Consider the following 23,610-nt stretch of genomic DNA (forward strand, 5'->3'; position numbering starts at 1 on the left):
TCTCCACCCTCAATACCACGACTTAGGTGCCCTTGAGCAAGGCATTGAACCCCCAACTGCTCCCTGGGCGCCGCAGCATAAATGGCTGCCCACTGCTCCGGGTGTGTGCTCACAGTGTGTGTGTGTGTGTGTTCACTGCTCTGTGTGTGTGCATTTCGGATGGGTTAAATGCAGAGCACAAATTCTGAGTATGGGTCACCATACTTGGCTGAATGTCACTTCACATTGTTTTCAGTGACTGTCTCCGGCGTGGAGACATATAATATAATATATATTAAAACATATTTAAATGATTTTTAACACTTGCTTTGTTGCATCCAGTGAAGAAGGAATTTAGCTGTTTCTGCGTGGTGCAGTTAACTCCACATCTGAGCCGCTGTCACACGAAGACTGCGTGTTCCCAGATGTTGAAGGGGTTCTTTCTGTCATGGACCGCAACTAGTGCTCGTTGGCTTTAAAGCAGGGCACCCTCCTGCATTCTTAACACACCCTGAGGTGCACACGAATGCATTTAGAGTGTCTGTAATGAGCCGATTCCGTGTATGAGTAAAGAAGCCATATGACTGCAACTACCTTCATTTAAATTTTCATAAAATTCTGAAATTATCGTACATTACGGGATTTTTTTCATTATTGATCAGAGCAATGAGTCATTTTTTAAGTTTGTTCAAAAATCAGACTTTTATCCGTTTGTAAATTATTCCAAAGAAATGGAAAATGAAAGTTTGATGCCAATTTTTCATTTTGTTCATTTTGATAGTGCAAATTGAACAAAGCACTGCAAAGCGTTACACGGACCGACTTCAGTTATTTGTCACTTTTTCAATTATGTTTTAAATGCCAAATAAATTAAAATGTGTTTTATAAGTTGTTTTGCTCTTGATATTATAAAATATTTATTCAGACATTAACATTTATAAGGTCTGTGTTGTAGACAAGATCCAGAGCCATAACAGCAAAATGCCAGGGAATTTTTTCTTTAAAAATATGTCTCTTAACTTATAAAAACATGTATGTATGTATTTATGTATGTATGTATGTATGTGTGTATGTATGTATATATATATATATATATATATATATATATATATATATATATATATATATATATATATATATATATACAGGTGCTGGTCATATAATTAGAATATCATCAAAAAGTTGATTTCACTAATTCCATTCAAAAAGTGAAACTTTTATATTCATTCATTAATCACAGACTGATATATTTCAAATGTTTAACTGAAAACTAGAATATTGTGAAAATGTTCAATATTGAAGACACCTGGTGCCACACTCTTATCAGCTAATTAACTCAAAACACCTCCAAAGGCCTTTAAATGGTCTCTCAGTCTAGTTCTGTAGGCTACACAATCATGGGGAAGACTGCTGACTTTACAGTTGTCCAAAAGACGGCCATTGACACCTTGCACAAGGAGGGCAAGACACCAAAGATTATTGCAAAAGAGGCTGGCTGTTCACAGAGCTCTGTGTCCAAGCACATTAATAGAGAGGTAAAGGGAAGGAAAAGATGTGGTAGAAAAAAGGTGTACAAGCAATAGGGATAACCGCACCCTGGAGAGGATTGTGAAACAAAACCCATTCAAAAATGTGGGGGAGATTCACAAAGAGTGGACTGCAGCTGGAGTCAGTGCTTCAAGAATCACTACACACAGACATATGCAAGAGATGGGTTTCAGCTGTCGCATTCCTTGTGTCAAGCCACTCTTGAACAACAGACAGCGTCAGAAGCATCTCGCTTCAAAAAGGACTGCTGGACTGCTTCTGAGTGGTCCACAGTTATGTTCTCTGATGAAAGTAAATTTTGCATTTCCTTTGGAAGTCAGGTTCCCAGAGTCTAGAGGAAGAGAGGAGAGGCACAAAATCCACGCTGCTTGAGGTCCAGTGTAAAGTTTCCACAGTCAGTGATGGTTTGCAGTGCCATGTCATCTGCTGGTGTTGGTCCACTGTGTTTTCTGAGGTCAAAGGTCAACACAGCCGTATACCAGGAAGTTTTAGAGCACTTCATGCTTCCTGCTGCTGACCAACTTTATGGAGATGGAGATTTCATTTTCCAACAGGACTTGGCACCTGCACACAGTGCCAAAGCTACGAGTACCTGGTTTAAGGACCATGGTATCCCTGTTCTTAATTGGCCAGCAAACTCGCCTGACCTTAACCCCATAGAAAATCTATTGGGTATTGTGAAGGGGAAGATGCGATATGCCAGACCCAAGAATGCAGAAGAGCTGAAGGCCACTATCAGAGCAACCTGGGCTCTCATAACACCTGAGCAGTGCCACAGACTGTTCGACTCCATGCCACACCGCATTGCTGCAGTAATTCAGGCAAAAGGAGCCCCAACTAAGTATTAAGTGCTGTACATGCTCATACTTTTCATTTTTATACTTTTTAGTTGGTCAAGATTTCTAAAAATCCTTCCTTTGTATCGGTCTTAAGTTATATTCTAATTTTCTGAGATACTGAATTTGGGAATTTGGGGATTTTTCTTAGTTGTCAGTTATAATCATCAAAATTAAAAGAAATAAACATTTGAAATATATCAGTCCGTATTTAATGAATGAATATAATATACACGTTTCACTTTTTGAATGGAATTAGTGAAATCAACTTTTTGAGGATATTTTAATTATATGACCAACACCTGTATATATATATACAGGTCCTTCTCAAAAAATTTGCATATTGTGATAAAGGTTATTATTTTCCATAATGTAATGATAAAAATTTAACTTTCATATATTTTAGATTCATTGCACACCAACTGAAATATTTCAGGTCTTTTATTGTTTTAATACTGATGATTTTGGCATACAGCTCATGAAAACCCAAAATTTCTATCTTAAAAAATTTGCATATCATGAAAAGGTTCTCTAAACGAGCTATTAACCTAATCATCTGAATCAACTAATTAACTCTAAACACCTGCAAAAGATTCCTGAGGCTTTTAAAAACTCCCAGCCTGATTCATTACTCAAAACCGCAACCGCAATCCAGTGTCAAGTACCCACAGTCAGTGATGGTCTGGGGTGCCATGTCAGCTGCTGGTGTTGGTCCACTGTGTTTTATCAAGGGCAGGGTCAATGCAGCTAGCTATCAGGAGATTTTGGAGCACTTCATGCTTCCATCTGCTGAAAAGCTTTATGGAGATGAAGATTTCGTTTTTCAGCACGACCTGGCACCTGCTCACAGTGCCAAAACCACTGGTAAATGGTTTACTGACCATGGTATTACTGTGCTCAATTGGCCTGCCAACTCTCCTGACCTGAACCCCATAGAGAATCTGTGGGATATTGTGAAGAGAAAGTTGAGAGACACAAGACCCAACACTCTGGATGAGCTTAAGGCTGCTATCGAAGCATCCTGGGCCTCCATAACACCTCAGCAGTGCCACAGGCTGATTGCCTCCAATCCACGCCACATTGAAGCAGTCATTTCTGCAAAAGGATTCCCGACCAAGTATTGAGTGCATAACTGAACATAATTATCTGAAGGTTGACTTTTTTTGTATTAACTGAAGGTTGACTTTTTTTGTATTAAAAACACTTTTCTTTTATTGGTCGGATGAAATATGCTAATTTTTTTAGATAATAAAAGACCTGAAATATTTCAGTTGGTGTGCAATGAATCTTAAATATATGAAAGTTTAATTTTTATCATTACATTATGGAAAATAATGAACTTTATCACAATATGCTAATTTTTTGAGAAGGACCTGTATATATATATACATATATGTGTGTGTGTGTGTGTGTGATTTAATTCAAAGTGTGAGTCATACCCCTATAAAAATGTATAATTAAAATAATTACATTTTAAAATAACTTATGTCAAAAGGTCTACACTACATGCAGTGATTTGTCTATTAAAATTATTACAATAAACACAGGTTGTCCTTACAAAAAAATAAAATGCATTATGAGAGCTCTTTAAGGAAATTCATATATGATTTAAGTCAATTTTTAGCAGATACTATGGTTTCTTTTATGGTTACTTCATTTAAAACAGCCTTCATTTCAAGGTGTTATTATAAAACACACACAGAATCACCGTGATTCAGTTAAAATGATGAAAAGGCAAATTCAAAAGAGGCAAATGTTACTCATGTATTTAATCATGTCATCATAAATATATTATGTTTCAAGAAGACGGACAGACATGAATGAATAGATTTTAAAAATAAAGGACACAACAATACATTGTCAATTAAATATTACGTAATACTATAATCAGTAGCCTTAATTTATTGATGAGTTCTGTAAAAAAAACAAAATTGCTGGAGAAAAATCAGGATGAGTACAACTTGGTAAATTACTCCTCATCATCATAACAAATACAGCTTGCTGAAGCTTGAAACTGTTGCAGAACAACTGAATAACTCAGTCACTTCCGCTCTCTCGGCTTAGTGCCATGTAACGTCAAGAGCTGCTGAGAACATTTAGACATTTACAGATGACAAAAACTAAATGTTAGGTTTGACATTCAGACAGAAACTGCAAAAATAAATTAATGCAACATGAGAGAACAATTCAAAAGAGGTAACAGGGTAATGAAATCTGGAATAAGAGCCGTCCCTCATCACACCATACCAAGTAAGAGAAATTACAGTGCAGGTGGTTTATTTATCCCATTGTACACATTTCATTTTCATTTTCAGTCAAGAAACTAATATATTGAAGGTTTAATGACTATTATATTCAGAAAAAAAGGAAAACAATATTATAGTCATTTTTTAAGACTGATTTGATTTACTGAAAGGCAAATTTAACTGCAGAGAGTTTAACTGCATAAAGTCCCACTGAGTTGTGTCAATTAAATGAATAGTTCACCCACACATGAAAATGCCTCACCCTCAGTACATCCAAGTTGTAGATGAGTTTGTTTCTTCATTGGAACAGATTTGGAGAAGATTAGCATTACATTACTTGCTCACCAATGGATCCTTCTGCAGTGAATGGGTGCCGTCAGAATGAGAGTCCGAACACCTGATAAAAACAACACAATAATCCACAAGTAATCCACACGAGTCCAGTCCATCAGTTAATGTCTTGTGAAGCGAAAATCTGTGTGTTTGTAAGAAACAAATTCAGCATTAAACTTAAACATTCGCTTCTGGCCAAAATACCAGTCCATAATTCGCAGTAATGCTTCCTCCATTTAAAAAGTTCATCCCCTGTTGTCCTCTCACATTAAAATCCTTCAACATACAACTGTTTTGGACTGTTTTCACTTGGAAACAGTGCTTGATCGAAGCATATTTCTCTCTCAATTCAGACAATACAGGCTTTTCACAGAAAAAAGCAATATCATGGACAGAGGGAGTAAAATAAAATTTTAGCCGGAAGCAACGGTTTGAAATTAAAAATGTCTTAATCTTGGATTTGTTTCTTATAAACATGCAGCTTTTCACTCCACAAGACTTTAACTGATGGACTGGAGTCGTATGGATTACTTTCAGATTATTGTCGTGTTTTTATCAGCTGTTTGGACCCTCATTCTGACGGCACCCATTTATTCACTGCAAAGGATCAATTGGTGAGCAAGTAATGTAATGCTACATTTCTACAAATCTGCTCAGATAAAGAAACAAACTCATCTACTCATCTCTGATGGCCTGAGGGTGAATGAATTCTCAGCAAATTTACATTTTCGGGTGAATTATTCCATTAAATAGACATGCGCTTGATTAAACCGACTGTAACAGTTACAAATCTCATATATTTCCAGAATTTAATACTTCCCTCTGCCACGTGGCTTAAACGAAAAACAAACAAAACCCAATATTATTTTACTTAAATTATAAAATATTTGATAAAAATAAAAAAAAAACTATAATTCGGCATTTTGACTACTTCAAAAACCTGCGTCCAAATAAAAAGAATTAAAAATAGTCTGAAATGCTAAAATAGGTGTTAATGGTTCAGTATGCGTGACATCAGGATATTGGTGCCATTTCTTTTACTTCAATTAAGTTAACTAGTTATATTAAGGCAGAACCTATCAATATGCTTTCTACAGTTTTGATCTGTAATACTAATGTGGCATCATCCATATTTATCAGTTTTGGGGGAAAATAAAGTCTATAACAACAGCTAAGCACTATCATCTACAGTTAGCAGCAGTACACAGGGAACTGTCAAGAGATCGTCCATTCAGATCCCTACTGCAGTCTCAGCTGGCATGAGAAATAAGAAAAAGTAGTAGTAAACCCACAAAGCTCACCCGCAAAAGGTTTCTGATGCATGTAATACCTCATTCTCAAACACATTTGAACATTAAATCAACAGTAAAAAAAGGTTGAAATTGGCACTTTCCATTTTAGCTCAGCAACTTCAGAGGGAGTGAAAATATGCCTCTTCCAGTGTATCTCACATAAATCATTGCTGTTTTGTGGAAAATATTGAGAAACTGAAAATCCACTGAAGACATCAATATTGAAAATATTGCTTAAATGGAAAAATTTTCATTCCATGGAAGTACAGTCGAATCAATGGAAGGCCAGTCCTGACTCTGACAGCCACTGGCTGTCCGTTATATGATGAAATGAGGGTTTGTTGTACATGCATAAAAGAGGAGAAGAAAGCAATGATAAGTTTAGAGGACCAGTATCATTCCTGAGTTGAATCAAGCAGGGGGTGATGATCTCTACTCAAGTTTCTGCTGGATTTTCTTCTGGAAGCAGACAGGAAGGATGGAGACCACAGCTAAAAGCCCCAACACGAGAAGAGAGTTCCAGGACACGGCCTCGCCAGCTGTGGTCAGTTTGTACAAAGTCGTCCCTGCGTTAATCGCCACGAAGGATGGAGGAGCCACTCCTATAGAAGAGATCAGATAACAGCTATTAGATGATTTACTTATACTAGCATGCAATGTCGTAGTTATTTCATCAGTTAAGTCATGTTACCAAAAAGGCAATTAAAGCTGCCTTAAAACTGTGCATGTATGTACGTATTTGTTATATGTATATAAGTCACATTTAAGAACTTGTCTCTGAAATGCAGCGGTTTGCAAAACTGTCTCCCTCCTCTAACACACTCAATTCTACTCGTCAGCTCATTAGTAAAGAGTGAGGTTGGTCAGAATAGGTAAAGAGTTGCATATCAAATCTGTGTCTTGATCACCAGCAGCAGCTCTTAAAGTAATAGCAGCCAAAAAAACTAAACAAATTCCCCAGCTGCTGTGATGTCTGTTAATCAAATAGCAAAAGAAAAACAAGCTTTTATAGCTTTAAGGATTCATCTATTTTTTATCTAAAAAATAAAATTTTGAAAGTTTGAAAATTTTATTCAATTTCTGCATATTTCTTACTTGCTGAAGGGCACATGTAGCTAAATATGAAAATATTACGATGCGGTTATACAAAAACTGAAAATATATTGTCTTTATGTTGTTTGTACATTAATTTGAAGACTGAACGTGAAATTATTGCAAGTATTTTTAAAAACTTTAATGATGTCAGGTGGGATTAATCACGATTAATTTCAGAAAAAAATTGCAATTAATTAGTTTTTTTTTTTTTGATAGACAGCATTAATATATATACCTTTGTATATAAAAAGATATACATGGGCTGCCAAATGGTGGACTTGTGAGATGCGTGCATCCTGACCACGAAGCCTTTTGACATAATGAAATAAATAGATGCCAGACGCTATTTTATAACAAAATCAAATTTATATCAAGTACATCAAGGTCAGCTTGGGTCATACGACGCTACGGGTTAATGTTATTAATAACTTACCCTCATGTCGTTCCAAACCCATGAGACCTCCGTTCATCTTCGGGACACAGTTTAAGATATTTTAGATTTAGTCCGAGAGCTCTCAGTCCCTCCATTGAAACTGTGTGTACGGTCTACTGTCCACGTCCAGAAAGGTCAGAAAAACATCATCAAAGTAGTCCATGTGACATCAGAGGTTCGCGAACGAATCATTCGATGTAACCGGATCTTCTTGAACCAGTTCACCAAATCAAACTAAATCGTTTTAAACGGTTCGCATCTCTAATACGCATTAATCCACAAATTACTTAAGCTGTTAACTTTTTTAATGTGGCTGACACTCCCTCCGAGTTCAAATAAACCAATATCCCGGAGTAATGCATGCACTCAAACAGTACACTGTCTGAACTGCTGTGAAGAGAGAACTGACGATGAACACCGAGATATTGGTTTGTTTTAACTCAGAAGGAGTGTCAGCCACATTAAGAAAGTTAAGAGCTTAAGTCATTTGTGGATTAATGCATATTGGAGACGTGAACCGTTTAAAACGATTCAGTTCGATTTGGTGAACTGGTTCAAGAAGATCCGGTTACATCGAATGATTCGTTCGCGAAACGGATATCACAAACTGCTTTGTTTTGAACTCTCTCTCACAACAGACACGGAAGAGAAGACAATGCTGAATAAAGTCCTAGTTTTTGCTTTTTTTGGACCAAAATGTATTTTTGATGCTTCAAAAAATTCTAACTGACCCTCTGATGTCACATGGACTACTTTGATGATGTTTTTCTTACCTTTCTGGACATGGACAGTATACCGTACACACAGCTTCAATGGAGGGACTGAGAGCTCTCGGACTAAATCTAAAATATCTTAAACTGTGTCCCGAAGATAAATGGAGGTCTTACTGGTTTGGAACGACATAATTTTGCTATTTGGGTGAACTATCCCTTTAACTATTGCTATGGTCAGACATGAGGTTGTGCGTGCAGTGAAGAGAGCAGAAAGCAGAGCACAGAGAAGTAAAAGAGAAGAAAAAAAACAATGGCATTCTTAAAAATTAGGAAAGTTGGCGGGTCTTTGAAAAGTCTTAAATTTAGTTGTATCAAACTGAAGTCCATAAAAAGGCTTAAAAAGATACAAGAAATTCTTTATAATTTCAGGAGGTTTTAAATTTGGGGACGGAGAGACAAGAATTACGATATGGCTGAATGTGACAATTAAACTTGAAAAGGCTGTGATTTAATTGAATAAACATGAGTGCTCCACGTTTCAAAGTCCAGTGCTGTGCTGCTTTGTATACAGCCATTACCAGGGAAACATATTTCTATGGATCTTAAAATATGACAAAACTATTTGAATTTGAACTGTGTAAATTTGAATTATTGACAAGTTTCATATCACAAAACTGAATATTATGTGGCATTTAACCGTTTTGAATTAGATTTTTTTTTTTTTTACTTTAATATTGAACATTTGAAATTTAACACAATTTGATTTATTTTTCATGGTAGGGTTTTATACATTTACATTTAGTCATTTAGAAGATGCTTTTATCCAAGCGACTTACAAATGAGGACAATGGAAGCAATCAAAATCAACAAGAGAGCAAAGATATGTAGAAGTCAGAAGTGCGGGTATGTACAAAAAAGTGCTCATGCATCATCTAAATAGTAAAATATAGAAGTGCTGGTACTGCATAACGGTCCATACAGGCCCACTTCAACCACTGTTGTTCCCTCAACATAAGCTCTGGCCACTAGAAATGGATGTTGTATCCTCAACATAGCATCTCAGGCCACAACTTAACATCACATGGCCAAGACTTAAGGATATCGTTACTACAACAAAATGATCTTGTGGCCATGACCTATTACTATATTCCCACAAGTTGGACATGATAAACTAAGTTATATGTCCTCTCCCTGTCACCTTAATAACTGACCAATTGATTCGTTCCACTATTCGACGATCATCTACTCTTCCCTGTGTATGACCTCTGACCTACTTTCTATGCAATCTGAATTTATGAGTTTTGAATTTTAGAATACTGAATTTGATGTTCTGAATTTCTTCAGCTTGAAAACTTGAAGCTGTATTTTTAAACACCTCATATATGCAGTCTAAGAATTCAGAACAAAAAATCCGTACATACATGTCTATGAAAAAATATTTATTGTGTTAAATTTCAAATGTTCAGTATTCAAGTAAAAAAAAAAACTTAACATTGAATAACATTCAAAACTTTGTTAAATGCCACATAATATTCAGTTGAGTTAAATGCCACTTGTCAATAATTCAATTTTACACAACTCAAATTCAAATAGTTTTGTCCTATTTTAAGCTCCACATATTTCTGCCGTTCCTAAAGCACCTCCTGCTGGCAGAGAATGAGATTTCAATAAACCCATCTGCTGTTTCTGGTCAGACCAATGATGTTTGTACGCTACAAATACGCAGAGTTGTAAATGTGAACTGGTGGAACGAAGAAAATTTATCAGAAAAGTTTTAACAATTTAAACAGCAACATATATTTGTCATATAAAAGATATAATAATCGATTGCTAATATATTTTTAAAAAAAAATGTTTATAGGCTGAAATGTGAAGTATAAAACTTTTAGTTTTTTTATGAAAACCTGTATCTGAACTACAAATCATAATTTTTACAGTCATTTTAATTTAATTTGTGCAGGTCTTAAGAAGTTTTATCTTAAATTTTAGCTTATATATATACTGCAGATTCCCTGGTCTGGTAAAAACTATCAATTCATGTTTTTAGGTCAATATTTTTCTGGACCTCAGCTGGTGAGGAGTGTTCATTAATGGACCTCAAGCAATTTTAGTTACTAGGTAGTATTACAGTACACATATGACTGCAGCGTTACCAACAAACTTGAATTATCTTACCAAGAAAGGTCCCCAGGAAGAAGACACCCAGAGGCACATTAATGACCGGCGAGGTGATGTTGATGAACCAGTTTGGAAGGAAAGGAGTTATTCTCAAAAAAATGATGTAGTTAATGAGGTGCTCTCTGTGCTTGTCCACCTGCAGTGACATTAAACGACATTGGCACAACATTATAACCAGTCAATTTACATACAAAAATGAAAGCTATTCATATGAAAATCTCACCTGTTGTGACCATTTCTGAGCTCTCTCTGTGAGGTACTTGTACACCATCGGCCTCCCGACTAAATAAGACAACATATAGCAAAAAGACGCTCCAAGGCCAGAACACTGTTAACCATAAAACACAACATATTTACAGAACAAAGACTCACTTTTTTGTACTAGAAGATGTTGTTTGGCAGACAGACTGTTTTGAAATGAAATTTACTACAAACAAGGAACATACCAGACAGACCAGGAAGAGAGCTAATGGAAAAGGGTAGAGATAACCAGAGAGTATACTGAGAAATATGGAGCCTGGGATGGCAAACGTCTGAAGGCTGAGTAAGGCTTAGTTAAGGCTTTAACGCAATAGTGAATAAACACGCAAGTCGGGCCAAATGTTTTACGTAGCTTATACAAAGATGAAAAATAGATACTCCAAGAAACTGTTTGTTAACATGGGTCTAATCTGACCCATTTTAAAAAATAAAGTTCTGAAAAAAGTTAATTTTATAATTAATCATGGCACAAAGGATACAAGATGTATGTTGCAAAGTATGCTAAAAGCACTTGAGTGTAATATGTGTCCTTGTATTTGGACAGCACTATGCCCAATGCCTTGGCATCATCCATGTCTTTAGGGATTTTGATTTTTTCTCTCTCGTCTCTGCATGGGAAAAAGAAAGACGTCAAACCTTTGTCGAGTCACCGTAAAACACTCTTTATGTTCAGTACACAAATCTAAGGGGTGGTAGACTTACTCGCTCAGTTCTGGGAAATTTCTGAACAGCAGATACATGACACAAGCCGAACAGGCAAAGATAGTGATGAGGAGGAGGATTGACATGCGTGCGGAGGCTCCTCCTGACGACTGGGCTCCTGAGGGAATAATTCAAAAACACTTCATGAATAACCTCTATCAACAATCATGCAACATACCGCATATATTTGCATCACTTGTTCACAATCCTCGGGGAGATCCAGGCCCGTGAGAGCTCTCGTGTGTGGTGAGCAAGAGAACTACAAAGCCAAAAATCACATATGATAATGTGACATCATCTTAAAGGAGCAGTGTGTAAATTCTGGCCTATTATCAACACCAAACTGATTTACAAAAACAGCTAGATCTTTAAACACAGGAAAATCTGAGGGGCTCTTTCATATGCAAAGATGTTTACAGGCTTAAGCACAAGTCATCAACATTGTGATCTTTACGTTAAACATTAATACAATTAATTGGAAAGAAATTATCATTAGGCTGAAGATGTTTTTTATTTCATTTGCATTCTTTGCATCATACAATCAAGGCATAAATCTAGTAGGTTTAATCTGGGGATGTTTCTGCTGTATTAAAAGACACTCGGTTCACTCAGAATCATTATGAAATAGAAAAATACAATGTTAATTTAGATCAATTCAGTCCGACTCCTAAATGTAAAATCACACGCAGTGTTTTTAATTTGCCCTGTGACGTTCACATGATGTTGAAAGGTTTTGGCCAGTTTAATATCTACTGGGACAAATTATGAAACATTCAAAACTAATTTTGTACCAACAGCAAAATTAATAAAGTATCCTACAAGCATACAACTGTCCACTTGAGCATGTTTTGGAAAGATTTCAGCTGAACATATACCCATGAATTTTGAGTACTGGAAAAAGAAACATTTTTGCATTCGTTTTAACATTGTATTTACTCAAGATTATTTTGGAAGGATTAAGAAACACATATTAACAGAAAACTGTCATGTATGACAGAAATGTATGTATTTGGATGTGATTTTTTGTTTTAAGAATGGCATTTTGAAATGTAAAAAATAATATATTATATATTTTAAGTAAATAAAATTCATAAGTAGTTTTTACATTTTAAAGCAATATTTGTTTTACATTTTATATATTTTAAATTACTTCAAATTTTAAATATACCTTTTTGTTACAAGCTCTGTCATTTATCAACTGTATTTTTTTTCCCACTAGCAGCTAATCTAATTAATAATGTGACTAAGCAGGCCCGAAGCCAGCTATGAGGTAAATTTTTAATGTTCCAAAATAAAAATTGTTCTTTGATTAACTAATTTGCTGCTAAACTCCTCATATGAATGGCTGCATGTATAATTCAGAATGTTTAGCGTCCGTGGTATGAAAATGATCATTGCGAGACACTTCCGAAGTGAACGAGTCTTTGAAAAGTTCGAGAGATGCAGCCTCCGTGTCGCCAGATCCAGCTATTATAAGCGTTTTTTTACTTATAATAAAATAAAAAGTAATAAAAAAAAGGCAGCGGCTATTTACACTAAGTGAAAATAACAGCATTTTTTACTGATATGCTATTTACACTAAGTGCAAATAGCTATAGATTCTATTTATACTATGTTAATTACATTATAATATACATTACATTATAAAAGTACATTATATAACAATATGCAATAATAACTTATTGAGTGTAATTAAATGGGTGCCACCTTATTGGGTCAATAAAGCCCTCCCTACACCTACCCACCCAATACTTTATTTTCAACTTTTTGAGTACATACTTCATTTACTTCAAAATGCTTTTCTGATGTGATTTGAAATTTGAAAAGGGAGAAAAGAAGTTCGCCAAAAGGCAGATTCGAATATGACATACGTTTGACCTTGACGTTTGGTGGGCAGAATGTATGATTGCATGAATAATAAACAACTAATAAATTATCCACCCCATAAATATAGTATTAACAAACTTTGATGCAATAAATAGGGTATGATTTAAAAATGAGCATCCCTCCAAAAACATCTACATGTCTCTCTTTTTTCAAGTGTTAGTGTATACAATTATTTGTATTTATAGGGGTTATTATAGCACTATTCTATAGTATTCTACGGCCATGTGACTAAGTAATAGCTCTTGTTCATGTGGCATTGAACAAAAAGATCAGTTTAAAGGTTGAATGCTGAAAGCATGAGTAATGCGAATTAAACGAAGCAGATATCACTGCATTACACAATCCTTCACTCCATTTGACTAGCCAAATAAGTCATAACATGTCATGAATCAAAACAAGTCACATTTAGATCCATTTCCGATGAAGGTTTGCTGTAGATTGTGTTGATTTCTATAATTGTAAGCCACACTTCAGAGTCTATTATTAACCGACAAAAGCTTTGATCGTTCAACTGAAGTGTTAATCAATATTACATTAACCTTAGTCCTGGATGTTCAAGCTCCAGCTGCCAGGTTGTCTGGTCTTCGTAAACAACAATTTCTCAGTGAATATCTATTATTCCGCCTCCGGATAATCGTGGAAAGCTACAACTGTGTGAGACTGATATTATATATAAAATCACCTTTGAGGACCGGAGTTTGTTTGGAGGGCCTCGGCTCCGGCTCTACCAGCGGACTGCTCTCTGTCTCGCGGTTTCCGCTTCTCTTCTTGGCCATGATTATCTGTTTTGAAAAATTAAAATAATGAACGTCGATCTCAGATGTCAACCGAGAACATATGTCAATGTAAAAGCTGAACGCAAGGCTTCAGCCGGCTTTCTCCTCCTACTTCTTGGGATACCGGTGACCTGTGACTGTTTTCTTCTTCCTCGGTGCTGTTTCAGTTCTGATCAACGTAATTGTTGTGGCGCTACTGCCATCTAGTAAAGATATCGAGACATTAGATGAATGGATAATAAAAAGTACCATGGTATTTCTGAAGCAATTCTAGGTATACAAAACTTTTGTTTATTTTCAGCTATTCGTATGTCGACCTGATGTTTATTATCGATCACTTTGGACATTCTTATGAATTGTCTGGTAGGCTATATAGTATAATTCAAGGGTCAAATGATGAGTCGACTCGTCTGTCCCTAATATTATCCCAAATTATCATCCAGATGCTTTGTGGAAAAAAATGAGATTAACTACTCTTTATGATGTGTAGTGGTTTTTGACTTGCATAGGGAAGTCCACGTCACAATTATAATGATAACAACAAAGAGGAATTATATCATTGGAGTCACTTTCAGAAGTTTAATTTGAGCTAATGAATGATACAAATGTTGACAGCCGATCAGAATCTACCTAACTTCAAAGCACTTGAGTATTTTAAGCAGCAGTTGACAGAACTGTGTATGCTTCAGATTAACAGAATGCTTTTAATCTGTTGATGTAAATGTTAATGTAGATATTATTATAGTAATCATAATACTTATCGTTCTTGGCACGAACAGGCCTTAAAGGGTCATATAATGGTGCTAAAAAGAACATTATTTTGTGTAATGAAATTTATGGGGTTTAAGGTTAAAAAAACACATTATTTTCCACATACTGTACAGTATTGTACATGGTCCCTACACAGTGTTCATTGCTCCCTACTCCCTGAGCAGGGGAAATCTGTTTAAATCTGTACTTCACTTCCGAACATTCATTCACGGATGTATGCTGCATAATGTCTCCACACACGGGCAAGTGTGAATCATAAACCCCTGTAAATAAATACAATTAAAATTCACGTCTCACACACTTCAATGCTCGCTTCAAACTGGAATCATGGATGTATATCCATTGATGTCCACATCCCAGGGCACTTACGTTCGAATAGAAGAAACGCCTGAAGCCATAAGAGAAACATACAAAATGTGCAGAGCACAGGACTGAAATTGAGCTGCTCTACATTGTTCAAAACATGCGTTCATGTGTCAGTGGCAAATCCTTTACATATGTAAACATACTTACAGACTGTCAGAACAGAGTCAGAGTCAGAACAGAACAGGCATTGTAGTCTTCTCTCCCAGGATCAGGAAACAGTCCTCCATGAAATGAGTAGGCTGAATTTCTGGTTTAAATTGTTCTGTAAAAGTGTTGTAAATACAACTTAAGCACTGATTTCTAGTTGTGTCCAATTTTGGAAGGCCAAACAAAGTAGTTTCCCTTTTACAATGAAACAGCGTCTCCACAACATGGCGCCAGTGGCAACACCGAGAATTAAAGTTATGCATTCTTTCTTTGCCTGAACATTTGGGCGGTGTTATGCAAATCTTTCCACATTGTGACATAGACAACTGGGGCATGTTTAAATTAGGCATTTCAGGAGGGTGTGGATGATTCTTAACATTTATAAAGAATTTGAGGGTATGAGATTTCAGTTTTTGCCACTTTAGGGATCTAATCTATTCACAAACAGCTTGTAACCCTCCAAAGAGAAAGGAAAACTTGAAAACCTATCATATGACCTCTTTAAGCCAGGGCTTCTCTTTTGAACGGTCTCTCCCATTGCATTGCTGACGTTTATGGGGAAACTCCTGTTTACTCTGATACTGAAGCCTGATTTGTTCACGTTCTTGTAGCTGCAAAAAATTCTCCTTCAGTAACAAAGATCATCTCCTCATTGACTCTGCAAGCAAAAAGCCAAAGAAGAAAGAGAGAAGAACCTAAGCCTTCTTCTTGCCATCGTGAGAAGAAGACACATGCAGCAGAAGAAGCCAGAAGCCTTCCTTTGTAGCCATCCCATGCCTATTAGAGCAAATTTCTGAGCAAATTCACCAGCGACGTTGTTGCGATTGTTGTGCTGTGAGTGTGGTCTCATGCAGGGAAACTCTGCATAATGCAGCACCCACAGCGAGGCTGCACTCACTGGGATAGAATATTCTCACTGCAAGAGCATGAGTCTCACCCTTATCTGCTCACATATTGTATTCTTCCACAAAAGCAGTCCTCCCCGGCCAGCAATTCCATTTCCTCTCATCTTTGGGAGGAAGAAACGTCCGAGCAGTGAGGCTCAAACACCGGACTTGAGTGAACTCATGCCGGCACAGGTCCCACGTGCTTCACTTTCTCTGCAACGACTCAACTCGCCTGTGCCCACCCATCTAAGCACTGCAGGATTACTTAGGCCCTAGCGAACAGGCCTTTTTCAGTGACAGGCTAGCTCAGTGCTTCACACGATGGCAGTGCTCCAAGTGTTCCAGGCCAAACTTCTCCACACCATGGACTTATCATGCTAGAGTTCTGATGTCTTCAGAGTGCTGTGCACAGTGACTGACTTGGCTCTGTGCACTACTAAGGCTACAGCGCAGACGATCTGCAAGGCCATTGCCAACTTGGTGGTGCTGGAGTGCCACCTTTGGCTAAATCTAATGGAGATCAGGGATGCTGACAAGGTCACCTTACCAGTTTTTCCCAAGAGACTGTTTGGCCCAGCCGTGGATGGCATTGCTGAGTAGTTTACAGTGACACAGAAGTCATCGCAAGCAATGCATATCTTCCTGCCACAGTGCTCCAGTGTGGTTGCTGTTTCAATTTACCAGAGGGCTCCATCCTTTCAGCAGCCTCCCAAGCCAGTGCCACCTCAGCCCCAGCCTAAATCAGAGCTTGGGCTTCAGCAGTGCCCCCAGATGACAAAACATTACTTGTTTCCTACCTTGATGATTGGTTGGTTTTAGCCCATTCAGAACAGGAACCTGGAGTGGCTGGGATTGAGAATCAATTTAGCCAAGAGCTTTTTGTCTCCCAGCCAGAGAGTAGTATTTCTAGGCACAGTTATTGATTCAGCCTGAATGCGGCATGGATTACGCAAGAACCTCTCTGAGCTTTCCAGAGGATGCTCAGCCTCATGTCAATCACTTCCTCTGTGCTTCCTCCGGGCCTGCTTCACATACGGCCCCTCCATTATTGGCTCAAAGCCCATGACCCATCCCATGCTTGGAGCCTGGGACGTTTTCATTTCAGGATAACCCACCGCTGCATCAGAGCTGTGGCCCCTTGGAAAACTCCTTGTCTGTTTCACTCAGATGTCACGTTGGGAGCTCCAGAAGGATGGTGATCATGACCGATGCCTCCAACTCGGGTTGGGGAGCTCTGTATGAGGGTAGACCTGTGTTCGGCTCCTGGTCAAACCTGGAGCAATGCTTTCACATCAACTGTCTTGAGATGATGGTGGTTTTTCTAGCCCTGAAAGCTTTCCAGCTGGCCTTAAATGGGCACCCTGGTCCATTCAGACAAAAAGATGGTGGTAGGCTTTATCAATCAGCAAGGCGGTCTCGCAAATCCGGTAAATCTGCAAACAGCAGCGTGCTTGATAACATCAGTCGGCTGACCATGGCTACTGCAGTTTTCCTCACTGTACATTTACAATAAAATGAAACAGGATATCAAATACCACTGCCTCCTTTCATTTTCATTTAAACATAATAACAGCTGCAGAAATGTACTTAGTTCAGGGAAATGTATATATATACAGCCATTACAATGAAAAGAAATATTATATGAATTGCTTCTTTTTATTTTCATTTTAACATATAGATAAATTGAATACAGACCAAAGATAACCTGTTAGATTTACCCAAAACGAATTATATTTTATGTTTAACCACTAAAGAAACATCAGACCCAGCGGCACATACTAGAAAGTCTGGCCAAGGTGAGGCTGCCCTCGGCGGATACATAAGGACTGAGCTCCCGCTGATCGCGTGGAGCTCACCGTCTCCAAGATTGGCGAAAATAGGCGCTGTATTATAAATAAACCACAGATTTGAGTTTTAAACAACTACATTCTCACCTGAAATACTTTTAAAATTACATTTCATGACACAATAACAGTTATATTTTGAAAATGATCCGAATAAATGGTGGTTGAACTCAACCAATGCTGCGAGAACTCAACCAATCAGGATGTTTAGCTCCCAAGTCCTGCTCCCGAAAGTTCCGGAACTTGGAAAAAGTACTACCTCGCCAGAAGGGACATTCTGAGGGGCATTTTTTAACCCGGAACTTTATTTAGTTCCTGGTTCCTGCGGCGGAAACACACCGAGTACCAGGCCAAAGTCCCTAGTTCTTGTGTAAAGTTCCTGCGGTGGAAATGCGGCAACAGCTGCTATTGGCAGCCCCCTGCCCAATACCACTTAAGACGGACATTCTCTCGCTAGAACGGGGGATTTTGGCATTCCCAGCCAGAGCTGTGGAGCCTTCAAGTTTGGCCCCTCGACAGGAGTCTTTGCAGCTCCCTGCGAGTGTAACTGATACCATTTTTGAGACTAGAGCCCTGTCCACAAGACTTATGTATGCCCTTAAATGGTCAGTCTTCTCTGACTGGTGTGCAGTGTGGTACGAGTCCCTGTCCTCTTGTGACGTGTCCTACGTGCTAACATTTCTACAAGAGCTGCTGGATAAGCGCACCCCTTCAACACTCAAAGTATATTAGGGTGACCATATGAGCCATTTTCCCAGGACCCGTCCTTGCCAGGATTTCTATATTGCCTAAAACATCCAAAGTAGTTTGACCAATAACATGCAGGTATGTTACATAATCAACCAATCATGGCGTGTGAGAAGGTGAGATCTACAGAGAATGATCAAAGCAATGCAAATACATGTACATGTTAGGTGTCTGTTCGTTCATTCAACTTGAAGCGTCGCTCCGCTCTGATCATTGTATGACACCAAAGTACCAAGAGAGTGATTTAAATGCATAAGGAGCCGTCTGCTCTGCTTTCTGTAGCTCTTATGAATGTCATACAATGATTGAACTGCATAGCACAAACAGCCAAAATCTGGATATTTTAGGCAATATAAAAATCCTGGCAAGGACGCGTTGTAATAATAAAAACTCCATAATCATCGGGAAGAAGGAGGCGGGAACCGGCGGACAATCAAATGAAACTTTAATAATTCAAAATAAACACAAAACATCGCATCAGCCCCTAACGGACGACTGATGCGCACAAAATAAAACCAAAACATAAAATAAAGCCCAGGCCTGGTCCTCTCTCGTCCTTCACTGTTGTCGCTCCAGTTTTATATCCTTCCATCTCTTCTGTGGGACTCAAGACCGGTGGTGGGTCGCAGGTGTCGCTGATTTCCCAATCACTCCACTGGCCTCGCTCGTGTTCCCACATCCCTCGGCCCCGCCCTACTTGTCACATACCCCCATCGCCCCTCGCCGGCCTGGGGGTACCCTCGAGACTGCGCTCTACTCCCCCCCCCCCGTCCCTGGGGGTAGGACAGACGAGGCGAGAGAAAAGGAGATGGAAGGAGGAGCGACAGAGACGAGAGAGGGGAGAGAGGAAAAAAAAAAATTCCGGTTCCCAGACGCACTGCTGCTCGGCCTTCCACCAACTGGGTGATCTCCTCCACGGTGCCTGGCGGTGGCACTGGACGGCCCTCGGTGGACGGCACGACACTCCTCCGCCGCCCGGTGGACGGCGACGGCGACGGCTCCTCCGGTTTTGGGCAGCCGGCAGGAGTCCCCCGTTCCCTGCTCCTCCCCGTTCAAGCGGACGGCGCCGACTCCTCAGCTCCCTCACAGACGGCAGCCGCCCCTCCACATCGCGGGCGGCCGGTAGCGAGCTCGCCCGTCCCCGGCAACTCTCTCCAGTCCACTGCCTCGAGCGTCCATGGCGGCACACTCCTCGCCTGCTCGATGGCACCGCGGATTCACCACAGCGGCGAGGGATCTTCAGCAGCACGTCCCTCCTTCTCCCGAGTTTCGGCACCACTGTAATAATAAAACCTTCACAATCATCAGGAAGAAGGAGGCGGGAACCGGCGGACAATCAAAATGACATTTTAATAATTCAAAATAAACACAAAACAGCGCATCAGCCCCTCACGGACGACTGATTCGCACAAATAAAACCCAAACCATAAAATAAAGCCCAGGCCTGGTCCTCTCTCGTCCTTCACTGTCGTCGCTCCAGTTTTATATCCTTCCATCTCCTCTGTGGGACTCAAGACCGGTGGTGGGTCGCAGGTGTCGCTGATTTCCCAATCACTCCACCGGCCTCGCTCGTGTTCCCACATGCCTCGGCCCCGCCCCACTCGTCACACGCGTCCTGGGAAAATGGCTCATATGGTCACCGTAAAGTATATGTGGCAGCCATCGTGCTGAATCATTCTCTCGTGGCTGCCCAGTCAATCGGCAGAAAGCAACCTAGTCATTACATTTGTGAAGGGAGCTTGAAGATTGAATCTGCCTTGCCCTCATACCGTGCCAACTTATCTATAGTCCTAGGAGAGACTGTTCGAAAGGGAATGCTCTGGTTACTAATGTAACCTTGGTTCCCTGAGATGAGGGAATGAGTATTGTGTAGGCTGCCGTGCCATAAGGTTGCTTGCAAATCTATAACTGTCGCTTTAGTCGAAAGATTCTGAAAGATGCCACTCAGATCTGACCTATGTAGTGGACCCCTTTTGGCAGATTGAATCTAAATTGGTTTGTGCAGCTACAAGAACTTGAAAAAATCAGGTGTCAGTATCAGAGTAAACAGAAGTTTCCCCATAAGTGTCAGCAACACACTGCTTGTTTCCTTATTCAATTCAAGTTTATTTGTGTAGCGCTTTTTACAATACAAATCGTTACAAAGCAACTTTACAGAAAACTATGTTTCTACAATATTTAGTAATAGCTTATAAGTGGTGACTGTCAGTTTGTGCACGTATGACAGGATTTGTAGAAAAATTTATACAAGTTGTAGTCAGCTAGATGATGAACATTATTAATATTATTAATAATTAATAATTATTATATGATGCAGTCACACTTGTAGCAATATGTGTTAGTTCTGTTGTTGATTCAGGGTTAGCATCATCTGGGGTCCTCTGAGGGTCAGCATCATCTCTTCTCAGGTGTTCTGGATCCAGACTGGAGCTTGTGTAAATCCTAGTTACCACAGGATGTAAATCCCGTGGCAAAACATAGAAACAAATAGAGACATCATTAGCACAGCTTCTGTTCCAACAAAGTAAAATTAATTAGTTTAACCCAAGCTAAAGAATAGGAATGCACATTTGATCAGATACAACTATACTCACAATTTAAGATACATTATTCAAATGCTTGGCGAAAGAGATGCGTCTTTTAATCTAGATTTAAACAGAGAGAGTGTGTCTGAACCCCGAACATTATCAGGAAGGCTATTCCAGAGTTTGGGAGCCAAATGTGAAAAAGCTCTACCTCCTTTAGTGGACTTTGCTATCCTAGGAACTACCAAAAGTCCAGCGTTTTGTGACCTTAGGGAGCGTGATGGATTGTAGCGTGGTAGAAGGCTAGTTAGATACGCAGGAGCTAAACCATTTAGGGCCTTATAGGTAAGTAATGAAAATTTGTAACTGATACGGAACTTAATAGGTAGCCAGTGCAGAGACTGTAAAATTGGGGTAATATGATCATATTTTCTTGACCTGGTAAGGACTCTAGCCACTGTATTTTGGACTACCTGTAGCTTGTTTATTGAAAAAGCAGGACAACCACCTAGAAGTACATTACAATAGTCCAGTCTAGAGGTCATGAATGCATGAACTAGCTTTTCTGCATCAGAAACAGGCAACATGTTTCGTAGCTTGGCAATGTTTCTAAGATGGAAGAATGCAGTTTTTGTAACATGGGAAATATGATTTTCAAAAGACAAAATGCTGTCTAATATAACACCCAGATTTTTGACTCTAGAAGAAGTAACAGTACATCCGTCTGGTTGCAGATTGTAATCTACAAGATTCTGTATAGTGTTTTTTGGTCCAATAATTAATATCTCTGTCTTATCCGAATTTAATTGGAGAAATTATTGGTCATCCTATTTTTTCATTTTTAACACACTCTGTTAGCTTAGATAATTTAGAGGTTTCATCTGGTCTCGTTGAGATATATAGCTGAGTATCATCAGCATAACAGTGGAAGCTAATTCCGTATTTTCTAATAATATTACCAAGGGGCAACATGTATATTGAAAATAGAAGGGGACCTAGGACCGATCCTTGTGGCACTCCATATTTTACTGATGATAAATGAGATGACTCCTCATTTAAGTAAACAAAATGGTAGCGATCGGACAGGTAGGATCTAAACCATCTTAGAGCCTGCCCTTGAATACCTGTATAGTTTTGTAATCGATCTATGAGTATGTCATGATCTATGGTGTCAAACGCAGCACTAAGATCAAGTAAAACTAGAAATGAGATGCAGCCTTGATCTGACGCAAGAAGCAGGTCATTTGTAATTTTAACAAGTGCAGTTTCTGTGTTATGGTGGGGCCTGAAACCGACTGAAATTCTTAATACAGATCATTTTTGTGCAGGAAGGTGCTCAATTGAGCAGACACAACTTTTTCTAAAATTTTAGACATAAATGGAAGATTTGAAATAGGCCTATAATTTGCCAGTTCACTAGGATCTAGTTTTGGTTTCTTAATAAGAGGCTTAATAACCGCCAGCTTGAATGGTTTTGGGACATGACCTAAAGATAACGACGAGTTAATAATATTGAGAAGCGGTTCTTCGGCTACAGGTAACAACTCTTTCAGTAATTTAGTGGGTACAGGATCTAATAAACATGTTGTTGGTTTAGATACAGTGTTAAGTTTATTTAGCTCTTCCTGTCCTATAGTTGTAAAGCACTGCAGTTTATCTTTGGGTGCGATGGATGAAACTGAAGTGTTAGACGCTGTTGAATCTACATTCGCTTTTGTATATTTCTAATGTTATCTATTTTATCAGTGAAGAAATTCATAAAGTCATTACTATTTACCGTTGGTGGAATATTTGAATCAGGTGGCGTCTGGTAATTTGTTAATTTAGCCACTGTGCTAAATAAAAACCTTGGATTGTTTTGGTTATTTTCTATGAGTTTGTGGATATGCTCTGCCCTAGCAGTTTTTAGTGCCTGTCTATAGCTGGACATACTGTGTTTCCATGCAATTCTAAAAACTTCCAAGTTAGTTTTTCTCCATTTGCGTTCAAGACTACGAGTTACTTTCTTGAGAGAGTGAGTATTACTGTTATACCATGGCAGAGT

At 38.7% G+C, this 23,610-nt stretch overlaps 1 protein-coding gene across 2 annotated transcripts; it reads right to left on the reverse strand.

Moving 5' to 3' along the window:
* Positions 1-5,256: 5,256 nt before the first annotated feature.
* Positions 5,257-14,478, reverse strand: LOC132110377 (transmembrane protein 41B). 2 transcript variants are annotated; one of them, XM_059516941.1, is made up of 8 exons: positions 14,392-14,478; positions 14,186-14,285; positions 11,617-11,734; positions 11,394-11,522; positions 11,100-11,193; positions 10,877-10,981; positions 10,651-10,789; positions 5,257-6,836 (listed from the first exon to the last, which is right to left on the reverse strand). In XM_059516941.1, the coding sequence occupies exons 2-8, from the start codon at positions 14,277-14,279 to the stop codon at positions 6,667-6,669; spliced, it is 849 nt and encodes a 282-aa protein (XP_059372924.1). In that variant the 5' UTR covers positions 14,280-14,285; positions 14,392-14,478; the 3' UTR covers positions 5,257-6,666. The 2 variants fall into 2 exon arrangements, with proteins under 2 accessions (XP_059372924.1, XP_059372915.1); XM_059516932.1 differs by lacking the exon at positions 14,392-14,478 and having other exon boundaries at positions 14,186-14,385.
* Between the last annotated feature and the right edge of the window lie 9,132 nt (positions 14,479-23,610).

The sequence above is a fragment of the Carassius carassius genome, chromosome 2, assembly GCF_963082965.1.
Source record: "Carassius carassius chromosome 2, fCarCar2.1, whole genome shotgun sequence".
NCBI classification, from domain to species: Eukaryota; Metazoa; Chordata; class Actinopteri; order Cypriniformes; family Cyprinidae; genus Carassius; species Carassius carassius.